The 21,490-nt window shown below is 64.5% G+C and overlaps 1 protein-coding gene across 1 annotated transcript; it reads left to right on the plus strand.

The window, feature by feature from the left end:
• The first annotated feature begins 5,133 nt into the window (after positions 1-5,133).
• Positions 5,134-17,353, plus strand: SLCO4A1 (solute carrier organic anion transporter family member 4A1). The gene is made up of 11 exons (XM_079128528.1): positions 5,134-5,950; positions 7,040-7,130; positions 8,484-8,605; positions 8,989-9,100; positions 11,625-11,779; positions 12,554-12,749; positions 13,518-13,683; positions 13,766-13,938; positions 14,099-14,163; positions 14,533-14,681; positions 16,089-17,353. The coding sequence occupies exons 1-11, from the start codon at positions 5,149-5,151 to the stop codon at positions 16,230-16,232; spliced, it is 2,175 nt and encodes a 724-aa protein (XP_078984654.1). The 5' UTR covers positions 5,134-5,148; the 3' UTR covers positions 16,233-17,353.
• The last annotated feature ends 4,137 nt before the right edge of the window (positions 17,354-21,490 follow it).

A 21,490-nucleotide genomic window follows, 5' to 3' on the forward strand; every position in this document is an offset into this window, starting at 1 on the left:
GGGCACTGTAGTGGCTCCCAGTCTGGACACGCAGGCAGGTTCTGCCCAGGGGTCCCTCCCTGCTACTGGCTGTTCCGTGGTCACACACTTGGCAGAAGTCCCAGAGCAGAGACCTGTCCCTTGTCCTAGGGACAAGGCAGCAGGGAACACACCCCCTTGTCGGGGCCATGGACCAGCCTCCCACAGTGGGCAGCTCGTCAAGGGGCCTGTGTGCCCAGGAGAGCACTTGCCAGCATGGGCCCACAGGGTGTTGTTGAGCCAAGTGGTGCTGGGCATGCTGTCTGAGGCCTCTTCCCCCATGGGGACCAGGACGAGTTCCAAGGTCCACTGCTCCACAGCCAGGACTGCTGGACGCACGGCACAAGCAGGCTGCAGCCAGGTGCAGGGGCTGTGGGCACCTTGTTGGGGGACCACATCCTGGTGAGCCTAAACCCCAGTGCCCAGCAGGCAACATGGGCCAGGACAGCATGCAGGAGAAGCTTGAGAAGCAAAAGCAGCTGGACACACGTGAAAGGACATGTGAGGACCTGGCTCAGTGATGATAGAGGCCAGCAAGTCCTGGGAGCCGTGGTCAGCCCTGGAGGCCCAGCCCAGAGGTGGGCACAGTGGCTCCCAGCAGGGGCCTTTCATATGCAGCCTTCTGTTCTGGGTGGCCCACAGACCACTTGCACTCACCGTGGTGGGAGGGTGGCCTGCTCTACCCTGTCCAGAGTCAAATGCATCTCCTCCAAAACCTCACAGGCACGCCCAGATGTGTCAGACAAATGCTGGGCACCCGGGGCCCAGCCGCGTTGGCACACCGTCTGCCCCAGGGGCTCGTGGCCCCAACTCCAAGCCAGTGCTTTTGGCATCAGAAAGCAGGTGCCTCTGCAAAGGCACAGGGAGCCCAGACTTAGGGCAGTGGGGCCTTCTGGATAAGAGTTACGTAGGCAGGGACTGCTGGAAGGAGCTGGTGGCTCTCCCCTGGGGTGCAGTCTCCTTCCCGCAACGGCTGCCCAGTCCCTGGACCCTGGTTTCCCATACGCTGTCCTCGGCTGCCTACCTGCAGCTCTGGCCTTGCCCAGCCTCCCTCCAACAGCCCAGCCCACAACTCCAGTCCCATGAGAAGCCCTGGCACCTCAGACCACCTGTGCTGGCCCCAGAGCAGCTGTGGTCCATCTGTGCACTGACCACCCTGTCCCATGTGGCCAGCTTCAGGATGAGGGGACAGTCCTTGGGTCTCCAGGGTCCTCTGAGGGAAGCCTCTGGGAGAGGCAGTTCTCTGAACAGTGGCCGAGGGTCAAGGCAGCCTGCAGCCCCTGCCCAAGTGCCGTCTAAGGATGCTGTAGGCTGTCCAGAGCCGCCCAGTGCTGGAGCGTGGGACCGAGTGGGGTTCCGTCAGCCTCTGTGGATCAGCAGGCCCGAAGCTGGAGTCCCTCTGTCCCAACTACTGTAAGAGGAGAAAAGTCTTTGCACGCATGTGACACCGTGATCACCTGCACACACGCACACACTCTCCACCCTGAGCACAGGGCACAGGGTCAGCCGGCCCCCAGCCCAGCTGCAGCATCTGCTCTCCGCACGCGACCGCCGCACCCTCCCTGGCTTATCAGCTTCCCGCAAGGTGCCTGGGACAGAAACGAGGGCCAGTAGGCATGTGTGATGCCTGGCGTGTGGTGACCTAGTGCTCACCTCTGGAAGGTCACAACAGGATCTGCTGCCGCCGCCTGGAAGTGGGTGGACCCCAGGAGGAAGCTTTCTGCCCAGGGACCAGGCCTGCCCAGGCCCCAACAGCATTGCCCTGGAGGGAGCCTATGGCTGTGTCCACCCAGCCATGCCTGGCCACTACGTCACTGTGTGGTCACTGCAGCTGCAGCCTTTGCTTCCTGAATGGGGCTGGTTTCTACAGTGGACAGTTGCCTCAAGACAAGGCCTGTGCCATGTGTCCAGCGCTGCTCCTTCAAGTCCAGACCAGGGCAGACGAGCAGGGCACCTCCTCGGGCTTGCTCACTCGGCAGGGCCACATCCACGGCGCCAGGGTCTGTGGGAGACCTTGGGAAGGCCAGGGCTGTGCAGACTCCCCCACCACTCGGCCACCCTGCTGGTGGAAGACGTGAACCAGATGTCCCTGCAGGGCTGTGGCTCCACCCGAGTGGCTGCAGGACTTAGCATCCTCTGCGGGGGACACTGCTTGTAAGAGAAAGGCTCCAGTAGAGGCATCCAGCCTCGGGAGGAGGACGGAAAGGCCACAGCAGCCCGGCACAACAGGTCTGACTGAGTGACACGGGCCTGCTGCTCCACCAGGAGCCCTGAGCCTCGGCACCCTGAGAGCTGCCCCGCGGGGACGCTGTGCAGGCCCAACGGCAGGCGCATCCGGATGACCACAAGTGCTTCCCACTGGCTGTCCTACGATGGGCAGGTGGTAAGCCCAGAAGGTCTCTGGCTAGTATTTAAAATAGGACTTCAAACTGCTAACTCCACTGCAGAGGGAAGCCCAGCGTCAGGCTGAGCTGCGTCATTTATGTTGGAGCTTCAGCTCAGGGGGAGGAGAGCTTGGAGCAGGGCCGCCCACCTGCCTTCTCCAGGCTGGCCTCTCTCCAGCAGGAAGTCTTGTCCTTTTGTGGCCACTGCTGGTCACCGGCACTCCATGGCCTGACTTCCTCCACACCCTGCAGACTGGCCCTGGGGTCACCTGTGTTGTTCCACAGTGTCCCAAGGCCAGTGCTGAGCCGTGCTGTGGCATGCTGGAAGGCAAATCCCCAGGTGGCCAGAGCAAAGCTGGACCTCGTGCTGTCTCCCGTCTCCCCGGCTCTGAGCCTGCTGTGTCGGTAGCCCTGAGTGTCTGGGCTGGCACGCAGCAAAGCCCTCCCTGTCATGCTGCCACGTCCTGCCCTGGCCCTGCTGTGCCTCTGCCCCATCCCCCTGCAGCACTGAACAGGCTCACTGGCTCCCTGGCTGGTCGGTGCAGCTTGGCACTGTGGGCAACCACCCGTTGCTCCTCTGGGAAGCTTGTTATTTCCACTGTGCAGACATCACCCCTGGTCAGGGCTCCTCTTCCCTCTGACACTGCCCTGAGAGCTGAGCCTGGCAGCCAGCTTGCAGAGAGATGCTGGCACTGTGAGGAAAACCCCTGGCATGGTCACTGGCCCTGGGAACAGGCCCAGGGATGACTGCGGGCAAACTATTGCTCTTGGCATCAGAACACAGCTGCCAATGCCCAGCAGTGCCAGTTTCCAGTGTCAGCGTGGGGCCTGTGTTGGACAGGGCTCTTTCAAAGCGACATCAGAAGAGGGTCGTGGTACCTCACCCTCCGAAGCCATCTCACCCGGATCAGGTCCTGATTGCTACTGGCTGTGTGGCTTTGGACAAACCAGTGACCCTTCTGGGCCTCTCCTGTCTTGAGAGAGCTAAGACAGGCCCAGTACGCAGTGGGCACCCACCAGGCGTCACCAACCAGCAGCCTCTTCCAGGTCTGTGGCCCTCCCTGCCCCAGGGAGGCAGGCGAGGCTGAATGGGCCTTCAGATTTCACAGAGGCACAGGGGCTGCTGGCCCTGGCATTCGTGAGGTGTCTGGGGTGAGGGACCAAGCGTCGGCAGAGGGGGAGGAGCCGGGACCCCAGCCTCTGGGGTGCACCGCAGGATGGGGCTTCTCCTGGGCCCCTGGCGGGGAGCGAGGGAGGCCACGCTGCCTGGTCTCTGCCAACACAGGAGCAGCCCTGGTCCTGGCAAGAGCCAGCTCTGGGACCTGTCCCTGGTTTGCCTGTGATCACAAAATAAAGCTGTGCCCTTATTTGAAAAGAGAACAAATCCAGGAACTATTTTCCTGGTATCAGGGGACATTGCCCTCCAGAGGCGCCCAGCGCCCTGCCCCCCAGCTGTGCCCCGGGCCCTGGTCTGCCTGCTGAGCTGCTGCTCTGCCCTGCCCCGGGTGCTCTGGGTCTCCCAGACTCCTCACCCCCTGGATTCTGGGGGCAGCACATGGTTCCTGGGATTCCTGGGGCTGCTGTAATGAAGACTCCAGATGAGGAGGGGCAGACAGCAGAACTGAGCCGCCTCCCTGCCACTGGGCCCCCTGAGGCCGTAAGGAGCAGCTGCCCTCTCAGCCAGCAGCGTCGTGTGTTCTCTCGGCCTCTGCCTCCCAACAGGCCTTCCCTCCTCTGAGGACCAGGTCAGATGGCCTCCCTTAATCCTTCCCGAAGGTCCAGTGTCCACATGTGGTCCAGCTCCGAGGCACTAGGAGTGTATCTTCTCTCGGGGTTGAGCCCAGAGGCCGGGCAGGCCAGGAGCTGCATGCTGGAGGCCAGCGTCCCCTGGTGCTTCTGGAGGGAAGCCTGCTACGCAGAGTAGCTGTCCCTGGGCTCCTGGGGGCCTCAGGCTGGGAGGGACCTGTGCACCTGGACTCAGGCACCTCCCTTCCTGGGTGCCATGGGAGAGTGACGGGCTTGTTGAGCCCCGGGTGTAGCATACGTGGGCCGCTCCGGGAGGGAGGGCCGAGCGGGGACGGTGGACCAGGCTGGCAGGCTCCCGGTGGACTTCCAGAGCCCAGTGCCCTCCTAACACTCTGGAGGACCCACCACAGCAGCAAGGGCAGCAGCTGTGACCTGGGCGTGGCCTGTCCCCAGGGCGCAGGACCCCCATCTGCCCTCCTCGTCCCCCAGGCTCTTAGATCTGGGGCTCCATGATTGCGTCAAGCCAGAGGGCAAAGGGGCCACCCAAGCGTGTACCTCAGGAAGGATCGGGCGGCTGGTGTCCACTGCTCACTGGGTCGGGTCCATCCGGGCTTGGCATTGCAGGTGGCAGAAGGCAGCTGGTGCACAGGAAGAGCCCCATGGGCAGGGAGGGGGCCAGTTGTCCCCAGCAGTCCTGCCTTGGGCCACCCCACTCCCACCTGGGCCTCTACCTGGCAGCGTCCCCCTCCCAGGACACAGCCTCTGCCTCCAACGCTCACACAAGTGCTAGATGGGCGGGATGCCCGAGGGTGGGTCTGGTCAGGGGGCCCTGGATTTGGGGAGGGGTCAGGGAAGGCCGCGTGAGGGCCTGTGTTCAGGGTGCAGTGGGTTTGCAAGCCAGACCCTCTCTCCACAGGCTGAACCCCGTCATTGGACTTCCGCCCGGCCACGTGGGCTGCGACTCTCAGGGGGCCCCCAAGGCCCTCGCCCCGGGGCCAGGATGCCCCAGCACGTCACGGGGCACAAGGGCTTCCTTTCTACGCCGCGGCTCCTCTTTGCCAGCACGCCCTCGGCCTCTGAAAACAGGTTTGACCTCGGCCTACCTGGTAGCCGGGCACCCCCCGGCCCCCTGCGCTCCACCCACAGCCCCCTGAACTCCTGTGGCCAGCTCCTGTGTGAGCCCCGGGCTGAGAAGCACCGCGGCCTGGGGCCCCGTGAGGTGCGCTACGTCTCCGTCTCCACGGGGCCCCAGAGCACAGCGTGTGGCTGGCGGGCCTTCGCCCCCCGGTGCCTGCAGGTCTTCAACACGCCCAAGGGCCTCCTGTTCTTCCTCTGCGCGGCCTCCTTCCTGCAGGGCATGACAGTGAACGGCTTCATCAACACCGTCATCACCTCCATCGAGCGCCGCTTCGACCTGCACAGCTACCAGAGTGGGCTCATCGCCAGCACCTACGACATCGCTGCCTGCCTCTGCCTCACCTTCGTCAGCTACTTTGGGGGCAACGGGCACAAGCCCCGCTGGCTGGGCTGGGGCGTGCTGGTGCTGGGCAGCGGCTCGCTGGTGTTCGCACTGCCCCACTTCACTGCGGGCCGCTACGAGGTGGGGGTGGATGAGGGGGCCCGGACGTGCCCGGCCAACCAGAGCGTGGCCTGTGCGGACGGCACCTCTGGCCTGTCCCGCTACCGGCTCGTCTTCATGCTGGGCCAGTTCCTGCACGGCGTGGGCGCCACGCCCCTCTACACACTGGGCGTCACCTACTTGGATGAGAACGTCAAGTCCAGCTACTCACCCGTCTACATCGGTGAGTGGGCTGGCCAAGGGGCTGCAGTGGGCACAAGGGTCAGGTTGGCCTTAGCGGAGTGAGCACAGCCAGCCCTGGGCCAGTGTCTGTGGAGACCGTGGCCAGGCCCAGCCTGTGTGGGCACCCTCTTTCTCCTGGCCAGGGCCCCTCCTGGTATGCAGCCTGCGGTGGTTTCTCCTGCGTGCCATGGACGTGAGGGATGCTGACCTGTGAGGCCCCACAAGGGCTCCAGGGACCTGGGAACCTCAGCAAAGCCCACACCCGGGGTCAGCCCTATCTTGTGGACCCGTGGCTCCTGCTTCCTCAGGCACAGGACTGGGCCCAGGGAGTCGGCCACAGAGCCTCCTCATACTGGGAAGGAGCTCTGCGGGCAGATGAGTGGCAGGACAGAGCCCCCAGCCTGCCCTGTCTTCCCATGAGCCCTCCTCTGCTCTGAGTCTGGACCCACAGGTGGAGGTAGATGGCAGGAACCAGGAGACTCAGCACTGGGACAACCCAGCACAGCACCACAGGTGGAGGCAGATGGCAGGAAGAGTCAGCACTCTTGCATGGCCCCCGACCCAGATGGCCCTCACTGAGGCCTCATGCAGCCTCCTGGCTCTGGCCCATGTTTGGCAGTGGACACACTCCCCTTCCTGTGTGTGGGCCTCACTTTGCCCACTGCGCCTGCTTCTCCACACCCACTGGCTGGCCTGGCTGTCCCAGGAGGCCCAGCCTGGGGATAGGCACAGCAGCTGGGCAGCACATTGGGGCTGGGCTGTGCTGTCCTGGGTGCCAGGCACACGGGGGTCGTGTTCCTCCACCAGGGGACTCCTGCCTCCCAAGCCCCAGTCAAGGGGCTGGACCCTTCCTGCCCCTGCTGCCCTCACCTCTGGGGCAGGCCGTGGCCACCTGACGCTGCCCTCACCTACCAAGTGGGTTGTGGTACGTTTGCCCTTGGAGTCCAGGTTCCCTCTGGGGCATCTTGAGAAGTTGATGCTGCCCAGGTATCAGGCCTGGCTCGGGCTGTGGACGGACCTGGACCAGGGCCTTGATGGGCAGCAGGCGCAGACACAGGGCACTTGGCCCCACACCTCTTGTTACCCACAGCCATCTTCTACACGGCAGCCATCCTGGGCCCTGCTGCTGGCTACCTGATCGGAGGCGCCATGCTGAACATGTACACCGAGTTGGGCCGACGGTGAGTGACCTGGGGGCCTGGACGGCCGTTCTGACACCACAGCGCCAGCAGTGGGCTCTCAGCCCTGCAGGAGGAGCTAGGGCCACCTGCCAGGGACTCGGGGGTCTGTGGGCTGCCTTGGGTGCCCGGACTGAGGGAGGGGAGGGGCATCCCCAGTGCCCCGCCTGCTGGACCCAGCATGCTCTGGTGTCTTGTGAGTCCTGAGTCTTATTTGTGACGCTAGTTTTGAGACTTAACCAGGAGAGCAGGGCACCATGGCCATGCCTGCTGTTCCTGCTACTCAGAGGCTGAGGCAGGAGGATCTCACGTTCCAGGCCAGCCTGGCAACTCAGTGAGACCGTCTTTAAAATATGAGGGTGTGGGGTGGGGATGTGGCCCAGTGGTAAAGCGCCTGGGTTTAATCCCCAGTACCCACCCCTCAATTTTTTAAGCCAGAGTGAGAAAGCAAAAGGGGCGGGGAGAAAGCAGTGGTGGAGGGAGGGGGCGGTCTGCCCTTGCCGGCACTGGCTCAGGCCCTGGCGGCTACAGCCCTCTGTCCTGTACGCAGAGAGCCAGATGTGTCTGGAGCACATCTAGGCCTTGGGATTCTGCATGGACCTGTTGGGTTCTCTAGACCTCTGCCCTCCCAGAAGCCCCTTCTGGCCCCGGGGTAGGGTGACACATGGAGTGTGCTGGTCAGTGCAGAGCCTGCAGGGGTCGGGCCTCGTGCCCCGGGTCTAGACTCCTAGCTCACCGACCTTGCCCCTCCAGCCCTGGGTCTGGGTCCTCTCTGCATAAGTCGGGAGGCAGAGCGGTTCCCGCCCCCAAGGTAGCTGTGGTGTCTTCTCGTTGGGACAGCAGAGTAGCCACTGCTGACTAGGGGCTTCCTGGCCTGCTGGGCGTCCTGTGTCCCTCCTGCCCTTCCCCACTGGGGCTTCGGGCTGCTGCCTCCTGTGGCCTCTCACCCGCTTCAGTCTGCGTGTCCCTGTGCAGATGGCTGTCACGCATGCCATGTTCTCCGCAGGAGCTCAGCAAACTTCCGCTGAGCCCTCTGGAGCCTGGGACTCCATCTGTCCCCCTCTGTGCTGGCTTGGGGGCTATTGCTGGAAGAGCCTTCTCCTGGGCCCAACCCTGAGGACCGGGTCCCCAGTGCAGGTTGTGCATGCAGCCAGCTGCCCCAGGGGATGTCCAACCAGCAGGTGGCTAGCTTCAGTCTGCAGGGCAGGATGGACTGGCAGCCCGTGGGCCTCTATTGACCGTGTATAGAGGGTCCTTGGGGGTCTGCAGAGGGGGAGCCAGTCAGGCACCTGGCCTGTGTGTTGCGGGGAGGGATGGCTGAGCCAATCAGTGACCGCAATGCCACTGCCCTTCCAGGACAGAGCTGACCACGGAGAGCCCACAGTGGGTTGGAGCCTGGTGGGTCGGCTTCCTGGGCACAGGGGCTGCAGCCTTCCTCATCGCTGTCCCTATTCTCGGCTACCCCCGGCAGCTACCAGGTGGGTCCCCTGGCCCAGTCGCCCCAATCTTTCCTCCCTGCCCCCTCCTCCTCCAGTGACTTGACTGTGCGGAGCGGGTGGGGTCTCAGGGTCTTGAGTCTGAACCTCCTGTTTGGAGGAAGGCAGGGCTGGCCGGTCAACCTTGGCCACTGTCCCCCTCCCGTGGCCTCCTTTCACGCCTCTGGCCAGGCAGCATCAGGGCTGGCCCCTCTGAGCGCCCGCTGGACCCAGGTGGTGCTGGGTTTCTGGTGGGCTGTCTGCCATCCAGGAGTGGCTGGCAGGTGTCAGGGGGGCCCCCAGAGCTGGGGCGGAGCAGCAGGCAGGGTCGGCTGGCAGAGGCCCGGCCCTCTGGGATCTGCGGCCACCTGCGGACTCTCCTCCAGGCTCCCAGCGCTACGTGGCCATGAGGGCGGCAGAAGCGCACCAGCTGAGAGAGCGCAGCCACGAGGCAGCAAGCAACCCGAACTTCGGGAGAACCGTCCGAGACCTGCCCCTGTAAGGACCTGGGGAGCACGGCCTGGGTCCTCAGGAACCCGGGGGTCCTGGGGGAGGGCCGTGCAGCCCCTCCCGGGCCATGTGGTGAGCCCTCGGCCCCTGAGCTTCCTGCATGACCCACTGAGCCCCCAAACGTGGGCAGCAGCCACAGAGCCTCCCAGGCAGAGGCTGTGCCCAGCGAGGGCCGCAGCCACCACGGCCACACCAGGGCCAGCACCTCATCCCACACCCAGGGACACCCGTGGCCTCGCAGCCCTGGAGAGAACCTGTCCACCCCAGCCAGGCTCCCTACCGCTTATGTGCCCCACAGGTCCCCGGGGAAGCTGTGTCGGGCCCCAGGACCCCCCTGTGAGCCCCATCCCACAGCCTGGGCCCCGCTGCTTGGCCAGGCTTGGGTTGTCTGCAGGGTCACTGGGGTGCTGGGCTGCGGCCCTCGGCCCTTGGCCCTGTCCACCGGTCCTTCTCCTCCCAGAAGTCACTTCCTTGGCTCGCTGCCCTCGCCCCACCCCACCTTCTGGTTGTCTGTGATCTGGCCCAACTTCGTTGTCTGTGTGCACAAAGGGACCAGTCCCGAGCTGCTGGGGTCTCAGAGGCGCAGTGGGGAGCTGGGGCCCCTGGTGCCCAGAGTCCTTGCCTCGCAGGACTCTGCATTCCATGGGGCTGTCCACGGGGCTGGGGGAGCTGTCCACTGAGGAGGGGTGACCATGGTGTGGCAGAGCAGGGCCCAGGGACGGGGTGCTGGAGCGACAGAGCCAGGCCAGGTCACGCTCCCTACTTCCAGGAGCCAAGGGGTCGGCGGCCACTCGCCCAGCACAGAGCAGCTGCTCCTCTTCCCGGCGTGGATGTGGGCACCAGGGGCCTGCTGCAGCGCGCCAGGGTCAGTTCCCTGAACAGGCTGTGGCACCAACTCTGGTGCATGTGTTCTCCCTGAAGTCGTGACTGGGTCTCTGGGAAATTCAGCACGGCGTCTGCCTGGCGGCCCGCAGCTGGATGGAGAGACAGGATGTGTGCATTCCACCGCAGAGCTACCTGCTCACCAGCCAGGCCACCTGAAGCTGGGCAGGTCTGGGCAGCACCCAGGGCCTCACCGCGCACCCCCAGTCCCTGAGCACCAGGCCCACCAGGACCTGCAGGGCCAGCCCAGCCCTGCACCCACCTGGACCTTCTCTGAAATGGGGTCTCCTCTGCTTTTTCCTCCTTCTGTTGAGACCTGGAAGCCCAGCAGCTGACAGAGAGAAAGCAATTTGAAGGATGGCGTGCTCCTGATCCCTGGCACAGGAGTGGGAGGAAGGAACCTTGCCAGTGCTGCCCAAGGCCCGCCTGGCACCCGTGACGCCCCTGCCCACATGGGCTCCCGCGCCTGCTGGCCCAGTCGGCTCTGGGCGGACGGCGCTACATTGTGCACTCAGCCCTCAGAATCGCCTGCTTTTGCCCTGGGTCCTCAGCACGGGGTGTCCGGGTGTCCAGACCCCTGAGTGGCACCCTGACCCTGGCATGTGAGCCGGAGCCCTCAGGGCGCTGAGCTGCAGATGCAGAGGCCCCTGGGCAGGGCCCGGGGCTCTGAGGCCCCTCCCTCGCGGCCACCTTCCTGACGCTGAAAGGAAGATGTGCCACGGCCGGCAGGGCAGCCGCCCAGCCCTCTCTGGCTGTCTGTGTCCCCGCCAAGCCCCAACTGGGCCGCCTACCACTGGCTCCCAGGGCCTCTGCCCTCCGCCTGCGCCCTCTCAGCACTGTGTGACCCTCATGCTGAAGCTGCAGTCATCAGTTAGCCCAGGGTCCTCCTGGGGCAGAGTGAAGGTCTCGCCCTGGGAAGCTGTGGGGCGGGACATGCACCGGCATGACGCAGCCCATGTGTCTCAGGTGCCAGGTGGAGGCCAAGAGAGGAGGCCCCATCCTCCCCCTGTCCTCAGGAGGGCTCCATCCAGACCTGCTTCATCTGCCCAAGAGCCTGATGTGACCCCCCCACCCATGGCCACCATCCCCAAGCGCAAGTCAAGAGAAGTTGGGAGCTGACCAGGCCCACCCAGGGCTCCTTGAAGAGGCCCTGGTTCCCAGCCCCAGAGACTTCCCACCCCTTCTCCCCCCCGGGGCGGAGGCTGAGAGCTGGCCCCACCTCCTGGTGGCCCCGTGCCCGGTCCTCCCTGGTCCATCCAGCCTGGACCTGGTGACCGCTGCCTCCCTGTCCTTCTCCAGGCCCCTCTGCTGGCTGTCGCAGGCACCACCAGGAAGCGCTTGGGCAGCGTCTGGGTCACTCGGTGTCCCTGGCCTGGCAGAGCCAGGGTTCTCCCATGATCAGTTTTGGCAGCTTTCAGAATGAGAGGGCCAGAGGTTGCCCTCTGCCCTCCAAGCCCAGCCTCGTACCCCCCTGGTTTCTGTGGAATAAATGTGGGGTGCCTCCTCACTATCCTCCACTGCCCTCAGAACCAGGGCCCTCTGCACTCAGGGGTTGGGCAGTGGCTTCAGGGTGGATCTGGTCCACTCTGACCCTCGGTCTCCTCTGCCTTCCGTTCCCCTGCCTGTCTAGCTCTATGTGGCTCCTCCTGAAGAACCCCACTTTCACCCTGCTCTGCCTGGCGGGGGCCACCGAGGCCACACTCATTGCTGCCATGTCCACGTTCGGACCCAAGTTCCTCGAGGCCCAGTTCAGCCTGAGCGCCTCGGAAGCCGCCACCTTGTTTGGTGAGGATCTTGGGGTGGTCAAAGGGACCCTCTTACCCACCGGCTGGGAAGCAGGAGTCGAGTGCAGCCTGGGGCAGGGTGGAAGGGCCACGTCCCAGAGTGGGCAGGGCTCCACGGCTCGCCTCCTGGGCTGCGGTGCCATCTGTCACAGAAGGGCTGGGGCTGTCTGCCCTGTGAGCCGGGCACTGCCTGGCAGAAGCAGGCCTCTGCCCCGGTGGGCCTCAAGTGGCAAGCAGGCTGCCTCCAGGCCTGGGGGGCTTCTCAGGCCTCCCACAGCAGTTCCCAGCCCACGGATCCCACCGTGTGGGCACAGTATGGGCAGGGGTCAGCATGTTGGCCCACTGGCCAGGCCCAGGCTTCAGGGCCACTGCCTGGAGGCCAGGGGTGTCAGGCGTCCACCCACTCCCAGACAACCTGCCCAGACCCCACGCGGTCATTCCCTCAAGCCCCTCTCCCACTCCCACGCGCCCTCCTCCCCTCCTACCGTCAGAGCCGGGGGCTTTGAGGTGGCTCTGAGGCCACCTGGGCACTTCTCAGAATGGAGGCCACACGCCCACCAGCCCAGCCTCCCAGCAGACTCACTGTCCAGGCTGGCCTACAGGCTCGGCAGGGCCTAGGGGGACCTGGAGCTGCCCCGGCCCGTGCTCTTGGCCTCTGGGCTGTGCCCGCACCCTGCCCAGGCAGCAGCCAAGAGCTCAGCCAGCCCAGCCTTGCCCATAAAGTGGAGACTAGCACCTGGGCCTCCCTGACTCCTCCCTGACCCCTCCCGTCCAGGGTACCTGGTGGTGCCGGCGGGTGGTGGCGGCACGCTCCTGGGCGGCTACTTCGTGAACAGGTTCAAGCTGCGTGGCTCGGGCACCGTCCGGTTCTGCCTGCTGTGCACCCTGATCAGCCTGCTGTCCTTCCTGGTCTTCCTCACGCACTGCCCCAACGTGCCTGTGGCAGGTGTGACAACTGGTTACGGTGGAAGGTGAGGCCTGGGCAGAGGGTGCCCACACCGGTGGACACTGCGGGGCTGTGGCATCCTGGGAGGGGCCTCCCTCAGGGTGAGTCCACCCCGCAGGGTGTCCACTGCCCTGAGTCACAGTGACTGGCACTGCTGAGTCCTGGCTCCGTCCAGAGTGCCACACCCCCAGGCCTCGGTCTCCTCTGCAGCTCAGGGCCCTGGCCAATGGCGTGGCTGGCCAGGGCTTGTGTGTCACCGGAGGGAGCCGGGCCTGTCCGTGGGGTCAGCGGGTGGGAGGCCCGACCCCACCGGCACCTCCGCCGGCCCTGTGTCTGCCGGAGCCCTTGAGCTGGCGTCCTTGAGACCCGATGCCAGAGCCCACTGCAGCTTCTTGGCAATAGTGGCCTGCAGGTGGCCTGGCTCAAGGTGCCCTGCCACGGGCCACTGCTAGGAGGGAGTGCAGGGCCTGTCCTCAGGTGTCCCCAAGGCGCCTGCGAGCTGGGGACAGAGGAAGGCGGAGCAGGCGCGCCTGGCTGGGTGGGTGCTGGGCCACGGCAGTTGTGCCTGTGTTCTTTCCTGAAGCCCTGGGCCCTGTGACCACACTGACCGTCCACTGACACCCCACGGGCTCAGAGCACTGACGCTAGTCCCTGTGAGGACCGAGGCACTGACCAGTCAGCAGACTCACTGCGCTCAGGGTGCCGCAGGCCTAGCGGGCTGGGGGCCAGCCCTGGGGTGCCCTGGGCCTCGGGCCTGCTCTGGCCTCCTTCCCACTGCCCTGACTCCCTGCAGCCTGCTGCCCAGAGGCCACCTGAACCTCACAGCTGCCTGCAACGCCGCCTGCCGCTGCCGGCCGGAGCACTACAGCCCCGTGTGTGGCTCCGACGGGGCCGTGTACTTCTCCCCCTGCCACGCGGGCTGCCCTGCAGCCACCGAGATGAGCCTGGGCGGCCAGAAGGTGAGTGGCTGCTGCCCCACCAGGCCCTGACGCGGGAGCCCCGTCTGCCGCCCGCCTGCAGCACTGCCCTTGGGCTCCCCAGGTGTACCGCGGCTGCAGCTGCATCCCTCCCAGCGACTCCGCGGGCGCTGGCCGCGCCACGGCGGGGAAGTGCCCCTCTGCCTGCGAGAGCAAGGCCCTCCTGCTGGCCCTCGTGTTCCTGGTGATCCTCTTCACCTTCCTCAGCAGCATCCCAGCACTGACCGCCACACTGCGGTGAGTCGCTGCTGCCCTCATGGCACACGGGGCGCCCTGCTGACCCCAAGAGGTCCCGGAGTGGCACCCCCAGGAAGGTGGGATGGGGCTGCTGCTGTGGGGGCGTAGCTTGGCGAGAAGCCGCGTTTCTGTGTGCTGACACGGCAGTTCTCCATTGCAGATGTGTGAGTGACCAGCAGAGGTCCTTTGCCTTGGGAATCCAGTGGATTGTGGTCAGAACGCTAGGTACTGTGCAGCATGAGGATGCCACGTACAGTTGTTCACTGTGTTCACTGCACAAGGGCACCAGAGGAGACTCCTCACTAAACTGTGGCATCCTAGCACGATGCTGTGCGGCTACGAAGGATCCGTTCTCTTACTGTCCACTAGAGGGGCCCAATGTTCTTCATTTGCCCAGAGTATTGCCTCCCTCATTAACACAAAGTCCCCCTGCTTGGAGATGGGGTACTGCCAAGTCCCCAGAGAGAGGGCCACTTAAGCCCCTCTCCAACCCTGAAAACACCCAGGGCAGCGTCGCCTAGCTGGGAGCTCATGCGTGCTGGGTGTCCACTCCCCCTCGTCTGTGCCGTGGGTGCTGACCCGGCCTCTCCACAGGCAGCATCCCCGGGCCCATCGCCTTTGGCTGGGTGATCGACGGGGCCTGCCTGCTGTGGCAGGACCAGCGTGGACAGCAGGGCTCCTGCCTCGTGTACCAGAACGCGGCCATGAGCCGGTACCTGCTCGCCGCGGGGCTCGCCTACAAGGTGAGTGGCCAGGGTGATGGGGGCCGAGGGCGGCTCTTCCCCAGTGGGCTGGGGTCAGTCCGCGTGTCCAGCTTAGACTCCCTGGCCTTCCTGCAGCTGGGCTTCGGGGGGCATCCTCCCGCTCCCCGTGAGCTGGGCTGCGGGACCAGCGTGCTGTGCGGGGAGTCGGGGCCCAGGAGTCAGGGGCTGCCGCTCCCTGGCCTGCAGCCGCCCCTCCCACAGGCCAGGCCTGGGGGTCACCGACCTTGTAAGGTAGCCCACATGGGTGAAGCCCCTCGGGTCCGGCCTGACCCTCTTTCTTCGGCTCTTAGGCTCTTTGACAGACTCCCTGGGCGGAGCGTGGTGTCGGCCTTGCTCCTCACGGAGGACAGAGCCCCTGCCTAGGGCCTGGGTCTAGGCTGGGAGCCCCTGGCCCCCGAGGATTCTCAGTCACCCCAGGGAGTCCGCGAGGGGTTGTGCAGCTCTGGAGAAGAGCAGGGGTCCCAGGGCGCCCAGCCTTCTGCTGCTGAGCTGGGCGTCCCAGGGCCCTGCGGCGGCAGGCCCCGCGGTGGGCCTCAGAAGCCCTGGGGTGGGTGTCGACTCAGAGGTGGGTGCAGACAGGCGCCTGTGAACAGCTGGCCTCCAGCCACTGGAAACAGCCCTCCCGAGTGTTGCCTCAGGCCCACAGCCCGGGTGGCACCCAGGAAGCGTGGTGGGCGGTCTGCTGGGGGTGCACGCCCGCTCTGTGTACGGAGGGCACTTTCCTGCTCAGCTGGTTTCATGACCAGCACATGGCCCCTCATACCCGGCAAGTCTGTGTGGCCCAGGCACCGGGTGAGGAAAGCCCAGCTCTGGGGTTGAGAAATTGCCCCTGGGCACGGAGCAGATTGTGCCAGCCTGTGGGGTGGCACCTCAGCAAAGCCCTCAGACAGACCTGCAAGGGCACACGGCCCATCAGGGCTCCGAGGCCAAAGTCTAGATCAAGGTGCCCACAGCAGCGCCGTCCTCTAGGGCCCGGGGGAGCCTGCCCACCCACGTGCGGGGAGGCCCAGTGCTGATGCCGGGCCCACTTCCCTTTCACGCTCCCATTTTCTATGACTTAGGGCCACCTGGAGTCCAGGGGGCCGGGCTTAGCTTCCTTACTTAGTGACCTCTGCCGAGACCCTGTTCCAAGTCCCCCCACGTGTCTGGATTGGGACTTCCACACTTCCTTTGGGGGACACTGCCCACCAAGGTGCCAAGATGCGCCGTGCCCCTGTCCTCTGCCCCTGCCCCAGTGGAGGCCTGGCTTCCTTCCCTCACCGATGGGTGGTGTCCACGGGGGAACCTGAGTCTTCTCTCCAGAGGGGTGGACTCAAGGGTCCTTGAGAGGAGGTGGCAGCTGGGGGCAGGCAGCCAGTTCCACAGCCCCTCCTGTGTGTCTCCCAGGTTCTTGGCTTCCTCTCCTTCGCCTCTGCCTGCTTCCTGTACCAGCCCCGGTCGGGATCTGCTGACGGCACGGAAGCCTCCCTGCCCAGCCAGTCCTCCGCCTCAGAGACCCCCACAGACCCCCAGCAGCAGAGCAACATCTGACCCCTGCTGCTCCAGGCCCAGCAGCCCCTCCTGCTTCCCTGAGCCCGGCGGCTGCGCTGACTTCCCCTCAGAAGGGCCCCAGCACCAAGACTCCCCCAGAGCGTTGCCCTCGGATCCTGCCCCTGTGGGTGCCCAGCATCGACTGAGCGACTGAGCACCGGCCAGGGGCTGGGGGGCTCAGAGCCTCGAGGCAGGAGGAGGGGGATGCAGCCTCCAGCCTGGGCCTTCAGGGCAGTGCATCTTGTGGGCTGCCCCCCAGCCCTGGCTTCCTGCTTCTTCCAAAGGAGCCTGCAGCCCCTGATTGACCGACCTGTCGCCTCCTGTCCTCCAAGCCTGTGACCTCTGCACTGGATGGGGAGGAACTTGCATAAATACATTAGTGGACTCACACTTTGCATACAAGCGCATTTCGTACCTGGTCACGTGCGGTCCATCCGCAAATCCGCGTGAATCCTGCAGGGAGAGGCCAGTGGCCAGTGGGGAGTGCTGCTGTCTCCGCCTTGAACTGTGCATATGTAAATACATTTTAATATTTAAAGCTTGCGTCCGGCACCACGGGTTTCATTCCGAGTCTGAAGGTGGTGTTGCCCATCCCTCATGCTCTCTGGCACAGACTGTCCTTGCCCTCCTGCCACCCAAGAACAGAGCTACGGGCAGCAGCTCCCTCCTCATGGCCCAGTGGGGACAGGCCCGCGCCACTGACCTCCCCACCCCGCAAATGCCCTGAGGGAGTTGGGGTGGGCAGGAGGCCGGACACTGCTGATAAGGAGGGCTGCACCTCTGTGTGCCGTCCATCCCGTGAGAGGCTCCGCCCGGGAGCCACCTGGGCCCTCTGGTCTGCAGGAGCACAGCGGTCCCCATAGGACCAGAGGGGGCAGGTGAGCTCGGGAGCAGGCACTGCCCCTCAGGGATGCCATCAGGGGAGTGGCACCGGAGCAGAGAGGCAGGGGGGAATCGCATCTTCAGGGCAGAGCAAGAGACGGAGGGCAAGGGAGGCATGGCACTGCCTGGGCCACATCGTCCTCCAGGGAGGGGACGTCCAGGACAACAGCCAGAGCACGAGATCTGTAAATCTATGTGGACTATAAATATTAGAAGTGGGGCTGGGGAGATAGCTCAGTAGGTAGAGCACCTGCCTCGCAAGACAAGGCCCTGGGTTCAATCCCCAGCACCGCAAAAAAAAAAAAAAAAAAAAAAAAATCAGAAGTGAGGAACTCACTCTGTTCCCGGTGGGCGTGGGCTGAACCTCGACCTCGGCTGGTGGTCAGACCTGTGAGGCCGCGGCCGGCCCAGCTGCTGCGGCCAGTTCCTCCCTGGGAGGCTGCAGAGCCACCGCTCTGCCTGCCACACCAGCCCTGGGACGCTACAGGCCTGTGGCCTGTGCTCGAGGGGCCAGCGCAGACAGTGCTCCTGCCCTGTTCCTCCCCAGGGGCCACCTGGCCATGCCCGTGTGTTCCTGGAGCCAGGCCTCATGCTCCTGACCCACGGGCACTCTCCCCGTGTCCAGAGCAGTGTCACCGCCGTCTGTCCAGCTGTCCCACGGCCCTGGCGCTGGTTACCTTTAGGCTTAGAAGTTGTTTTAATTTAACACGAATAACTCACCTCCTCACTGCGGCTCGGGCTACACGTCCACTTGACGACTGGCTGCCCCTCAGTGTCAGGCCCCTGGATTCTCCCTGGCGTGTCTCATGCACCCCCCAGTCCAGGCAGCACTATGCCAGCTCCCCTGGGACTCCCACAGAGCCCGGGATCCCAGCTCTGCCTGTGGCCCCTGCCCCCACCCCACACCCGGGCCGACCATGGTGCACAGCCTGGCCGTGCTACCTGCTCCTCCAGGGTCCCTGCAGCCCTCACCCCTGTGAAGGACAGAGGCAGTGGCCTCGGGATGCCAGGATGTCCTACGGGCTGTGCCCTGACTTCCCAGCTTGGGGCTGCCGTAGCCCCAACCAGAGGACCCCCGGCAAACGTGACCCCATGACCCAAAGGGGTGTATGGATTCACTTTAGCCAAAACAAAGGGCTGTTTTCTGAAAATGCTTCTGGCCAGCTGCCAGGTGGAGACCTCCAGCTCTGGCTGCAAGCTCTAAGCAGGGGCCAGCTCCTGGTTCCTCCTAGGGGGCACCCCGGTGTGGGAGTGTTGGGCGGGTCCACAGTTCCCACCAGTGGGCTCCAGGGGGCAGCGCAGGCCTGGCCTGAGCCCGCCAGCATGGTCCCAAGTCCCCTCCCCAGTCAGCGCCCCTCCTGCCCAGTGCAAGCGGGCACAGGCGTCCCTCCCCCACACCCCTTGGAGTGTTTCTGCACCGAGCTGGATGCCAGCCTTCCGTGGTCCTGGAAAAGCCCCTCCTTGCTGGGAAGTGGACAGGGTCTGCGACCAGCAGTGAGCAAGAAATCCATGGGCTCCCTGGACTCGTGGACCACGGCTGAGAATCAGTGCTGGACCTGCGCCAAGCCCATGAGGTGAGGAGCTGTCACCAGGCAGGTCGCCCAGGTTGGAAGGCCGCTCGGCTGGACATCTCCCTGGAAGGAGCCTGGGAAAGCAGGTCCTGGCCAGAGAAGGCCCCAGGCAGAAACCGGGCACTCAGCTCCCTAGCATCCTCTCCCTGAGGGAGAAGCTCCAGGCCCAGCCCCACAGGGTGGACCCCTCACTTGAAGAAGCTGCCCTGCCTCCAGCTGCCCTCTTGTGATTCCTTCCCTCCCCTTGCTGCCCTAGTCTGGGTCTGGCCCCTCCAAGCAGAGGTGGTGGCTTTTAAAGACCACACGTTTTTAAAAACACAGCTTCATCGAAATGCACATCATCGCATACGAGTCCGCCACCATCAGGTACTGGGTGTCTGTGGTTGCAGGACAGCGGCACATCTGCCTAACAGACGCTGGCACCCCCTGCCCTGGTCCCGCTAGCCCCCAACCACTCAGCTGGGTTCTCTACTGCTATGAGGACTTCCTGTCAGTGGATGAGCACTTCCTGTCAATGGATGAGCACTTCCTGTCAATGGATGAGGACTTCCTGTCAGTGGGTGAAACTTCCTAGAATGGATAATGACTTCCTGTCAATGGATGTGGGCTTCCTGTCAGCTTGGTGGCTTCTCCCTGCTCAACCCCGCAGTACCAGGGGGCAGCAGATGGCTTCCTCCCTTTCCATGGCTGGGTGGTTGTGCTAGGTGACAGACCACTTGTGCTCACCCACTGCTTTAAGGGAGAAGAGAGGTCCCTTGGCTCCCCCAGCTGCCCCCAGGCCAAGAAGTGCACCTCCAGTGGTGCCACATTGGAATTAGGACAAGGCCCTTAGTGGGACCCTCAGGGGAAGTTTGGCAGGACCATTCTCCCGCGTGGTCATCACTCTGCCACCTGCAACAGTGCTCCTCCAACAGCACAGCACTGTAGGGGCCTTCAGGCTCGGGCAGACCCAGAGGGCCTGGGGCTTACTGACCTGCTCCTGCCTCACTTCCCCGCCAAGGCCACAACGTGAACTTCATCGTTGCTGAAGCCCGGGCGGCTGGTTACAGCCAGTGCAGAGCGCGTGTGCATTGAACAACTACCGTCCCCTCGTCCTGTTGGACAGGACGAGGACAGAAAGAGCTGGTCAGCGATGCCTCTGAGTGCCAACAGCCCCCTCATTCCCTGGCTTGAACCTTGGACAGGTCTCTGGTGACCCAGGAATAGGTGGTCACTGAAGCTGAGGGCCTCTGACACTCGCCCTGCGCATCCCCACCTGTGCGCGCATCTCCCGCGCAGGCAGCAGCCCCACCCACGTATTCCCACGAGAGCGATCTAGGACCCTCCAAGGTTAATTGCAGCAGCCCCACTGCCAGGCAATGGCCGCACCTGGAAACCACTAATTAGGAGCCTAATTGGCCTCAGGTCCTCCATTTCTCACCAAGGGCCCATTGTGAAGGTTTGCAGCTAATGAGTGTGTCCAGCAACCGCGACACAATAATGACAGCTGCTACTTGTTGCCTGCTGTCCCAGGCTCAGGCCCAGCGGGTGACTACACCTCCCAGGCCCAGGAGTGGGGCTGGTGGCTGGAAGTTAGCCGGGCGCCGAGGGCTCTTCTGACTCCGCAGCCATCTCAACCCCTAAACCAGGATGGTCAGAGCAGACAGGGGCTGGGAGGCAGGGGCTCCGGAGGTGGTGGAGGGGACAGGAGGGGCGGCCCTGGCGCAGCTGGCGGGCACGCTGCTTTCTGCTCTGCCTGCTGTGGCCTGTCAGTGGGTCGCTGTCTTGTTTTGTCTTGTTTTCTTCTTAAGGAAGAAGAGTGAATTTAGGAAGCTGTAAACACAGTCCGAGACTTACAAATTGTTCTCCTCTAATTGGATTTGTGCCAGGGCCATGATGGATGTCGGCAGCACGCATTCCAAAACGCTGGCCCTGGAGGGTGAGCTGCCTGTCCTCTGGGAAGAAGCGTTCGTCTGCTGCCTACGTTCCAACGCTGAGCCCAGGCAGCCAAGAGGACAGGAGCAGAGGCCAGGGGCCAGGGCCCCCGCCTGAGAATCACTGACTGGGCTCTGCCCCCAGCAGACCTGTGGCAGCCAGGCAGGCAGGTCCCCCTCCCCTCCTCACTCTCCTCTCTCCCCTCCCTTCCTCCCCTCCTTTGGCCTCCTTCTCCTCCCTCCTCCTTTCCCCCTCCTCCCTGCCTCACTCTCCACCCCTCCCTCTTCCCCTTCCCGTTCAGGAAGCCCTCCTCCAGGAAACCACCTTCCCTCCTCCTCCTCCTCCCTCCTCCTCCCTCCTCCTCCCTCCCTCCTCCTCCCTCCCCCTCCCTCCCCCTCCCTCCTCCCTTCTCCTCCCTCCTCCTCCCTCCTCCCTCCTCCTCCCTCCTCCTCCCTCCTCCCTCCTCCTCCCTCCTCCTCCCTCCTCCCTCCTCCTCCCTCCTCCTCCCTCCTTTCTCCTCCTCCCTCTCCTCCTCCTCCCTCTCCTCCTCCTCCCCCTCCCCCTTCCCTCTGAGCCCAGTGGCAGGGCCCATGCTGCCCCCACAGCCTCTCTCCCCTCTGAGCCTGGGGAAGTTCTCAGATCTGAGCAACTGAGCTGAGAAGAGGTGTGCAAGGTGCCTTGGGGGCCGAAGGGCTCTGGGCTCAGAGGCTCGGTGGCAAACCAGGGGTCTCAGCCACACATCTGGACAAAGCGATCTCCGTCCAGGGAGCAAGGCTGGTCGCAGGCTCCCCCTGGAGTCTGCCCACCTGGACCGGGAGACAGCTCAGGAGGTCGCAGGCCTGCCGGCTCCGCAGAGGAGCTCCTGGCTCTGCTCCACTGTGGTGGCTGAAT

This window comes from Sciurus vulgaris (assembly GCF_902686455.1).
Source record: "Sciurus vulgaris genome assembly, chromosome: 2".
Taxonomy (NCBI): domain Eukaryota; kingdom Metazoa; phylum Chordata; class Mammalia; order Rodentia; family Sciuridae; genus Sciurus; species Sciurus vulgaris.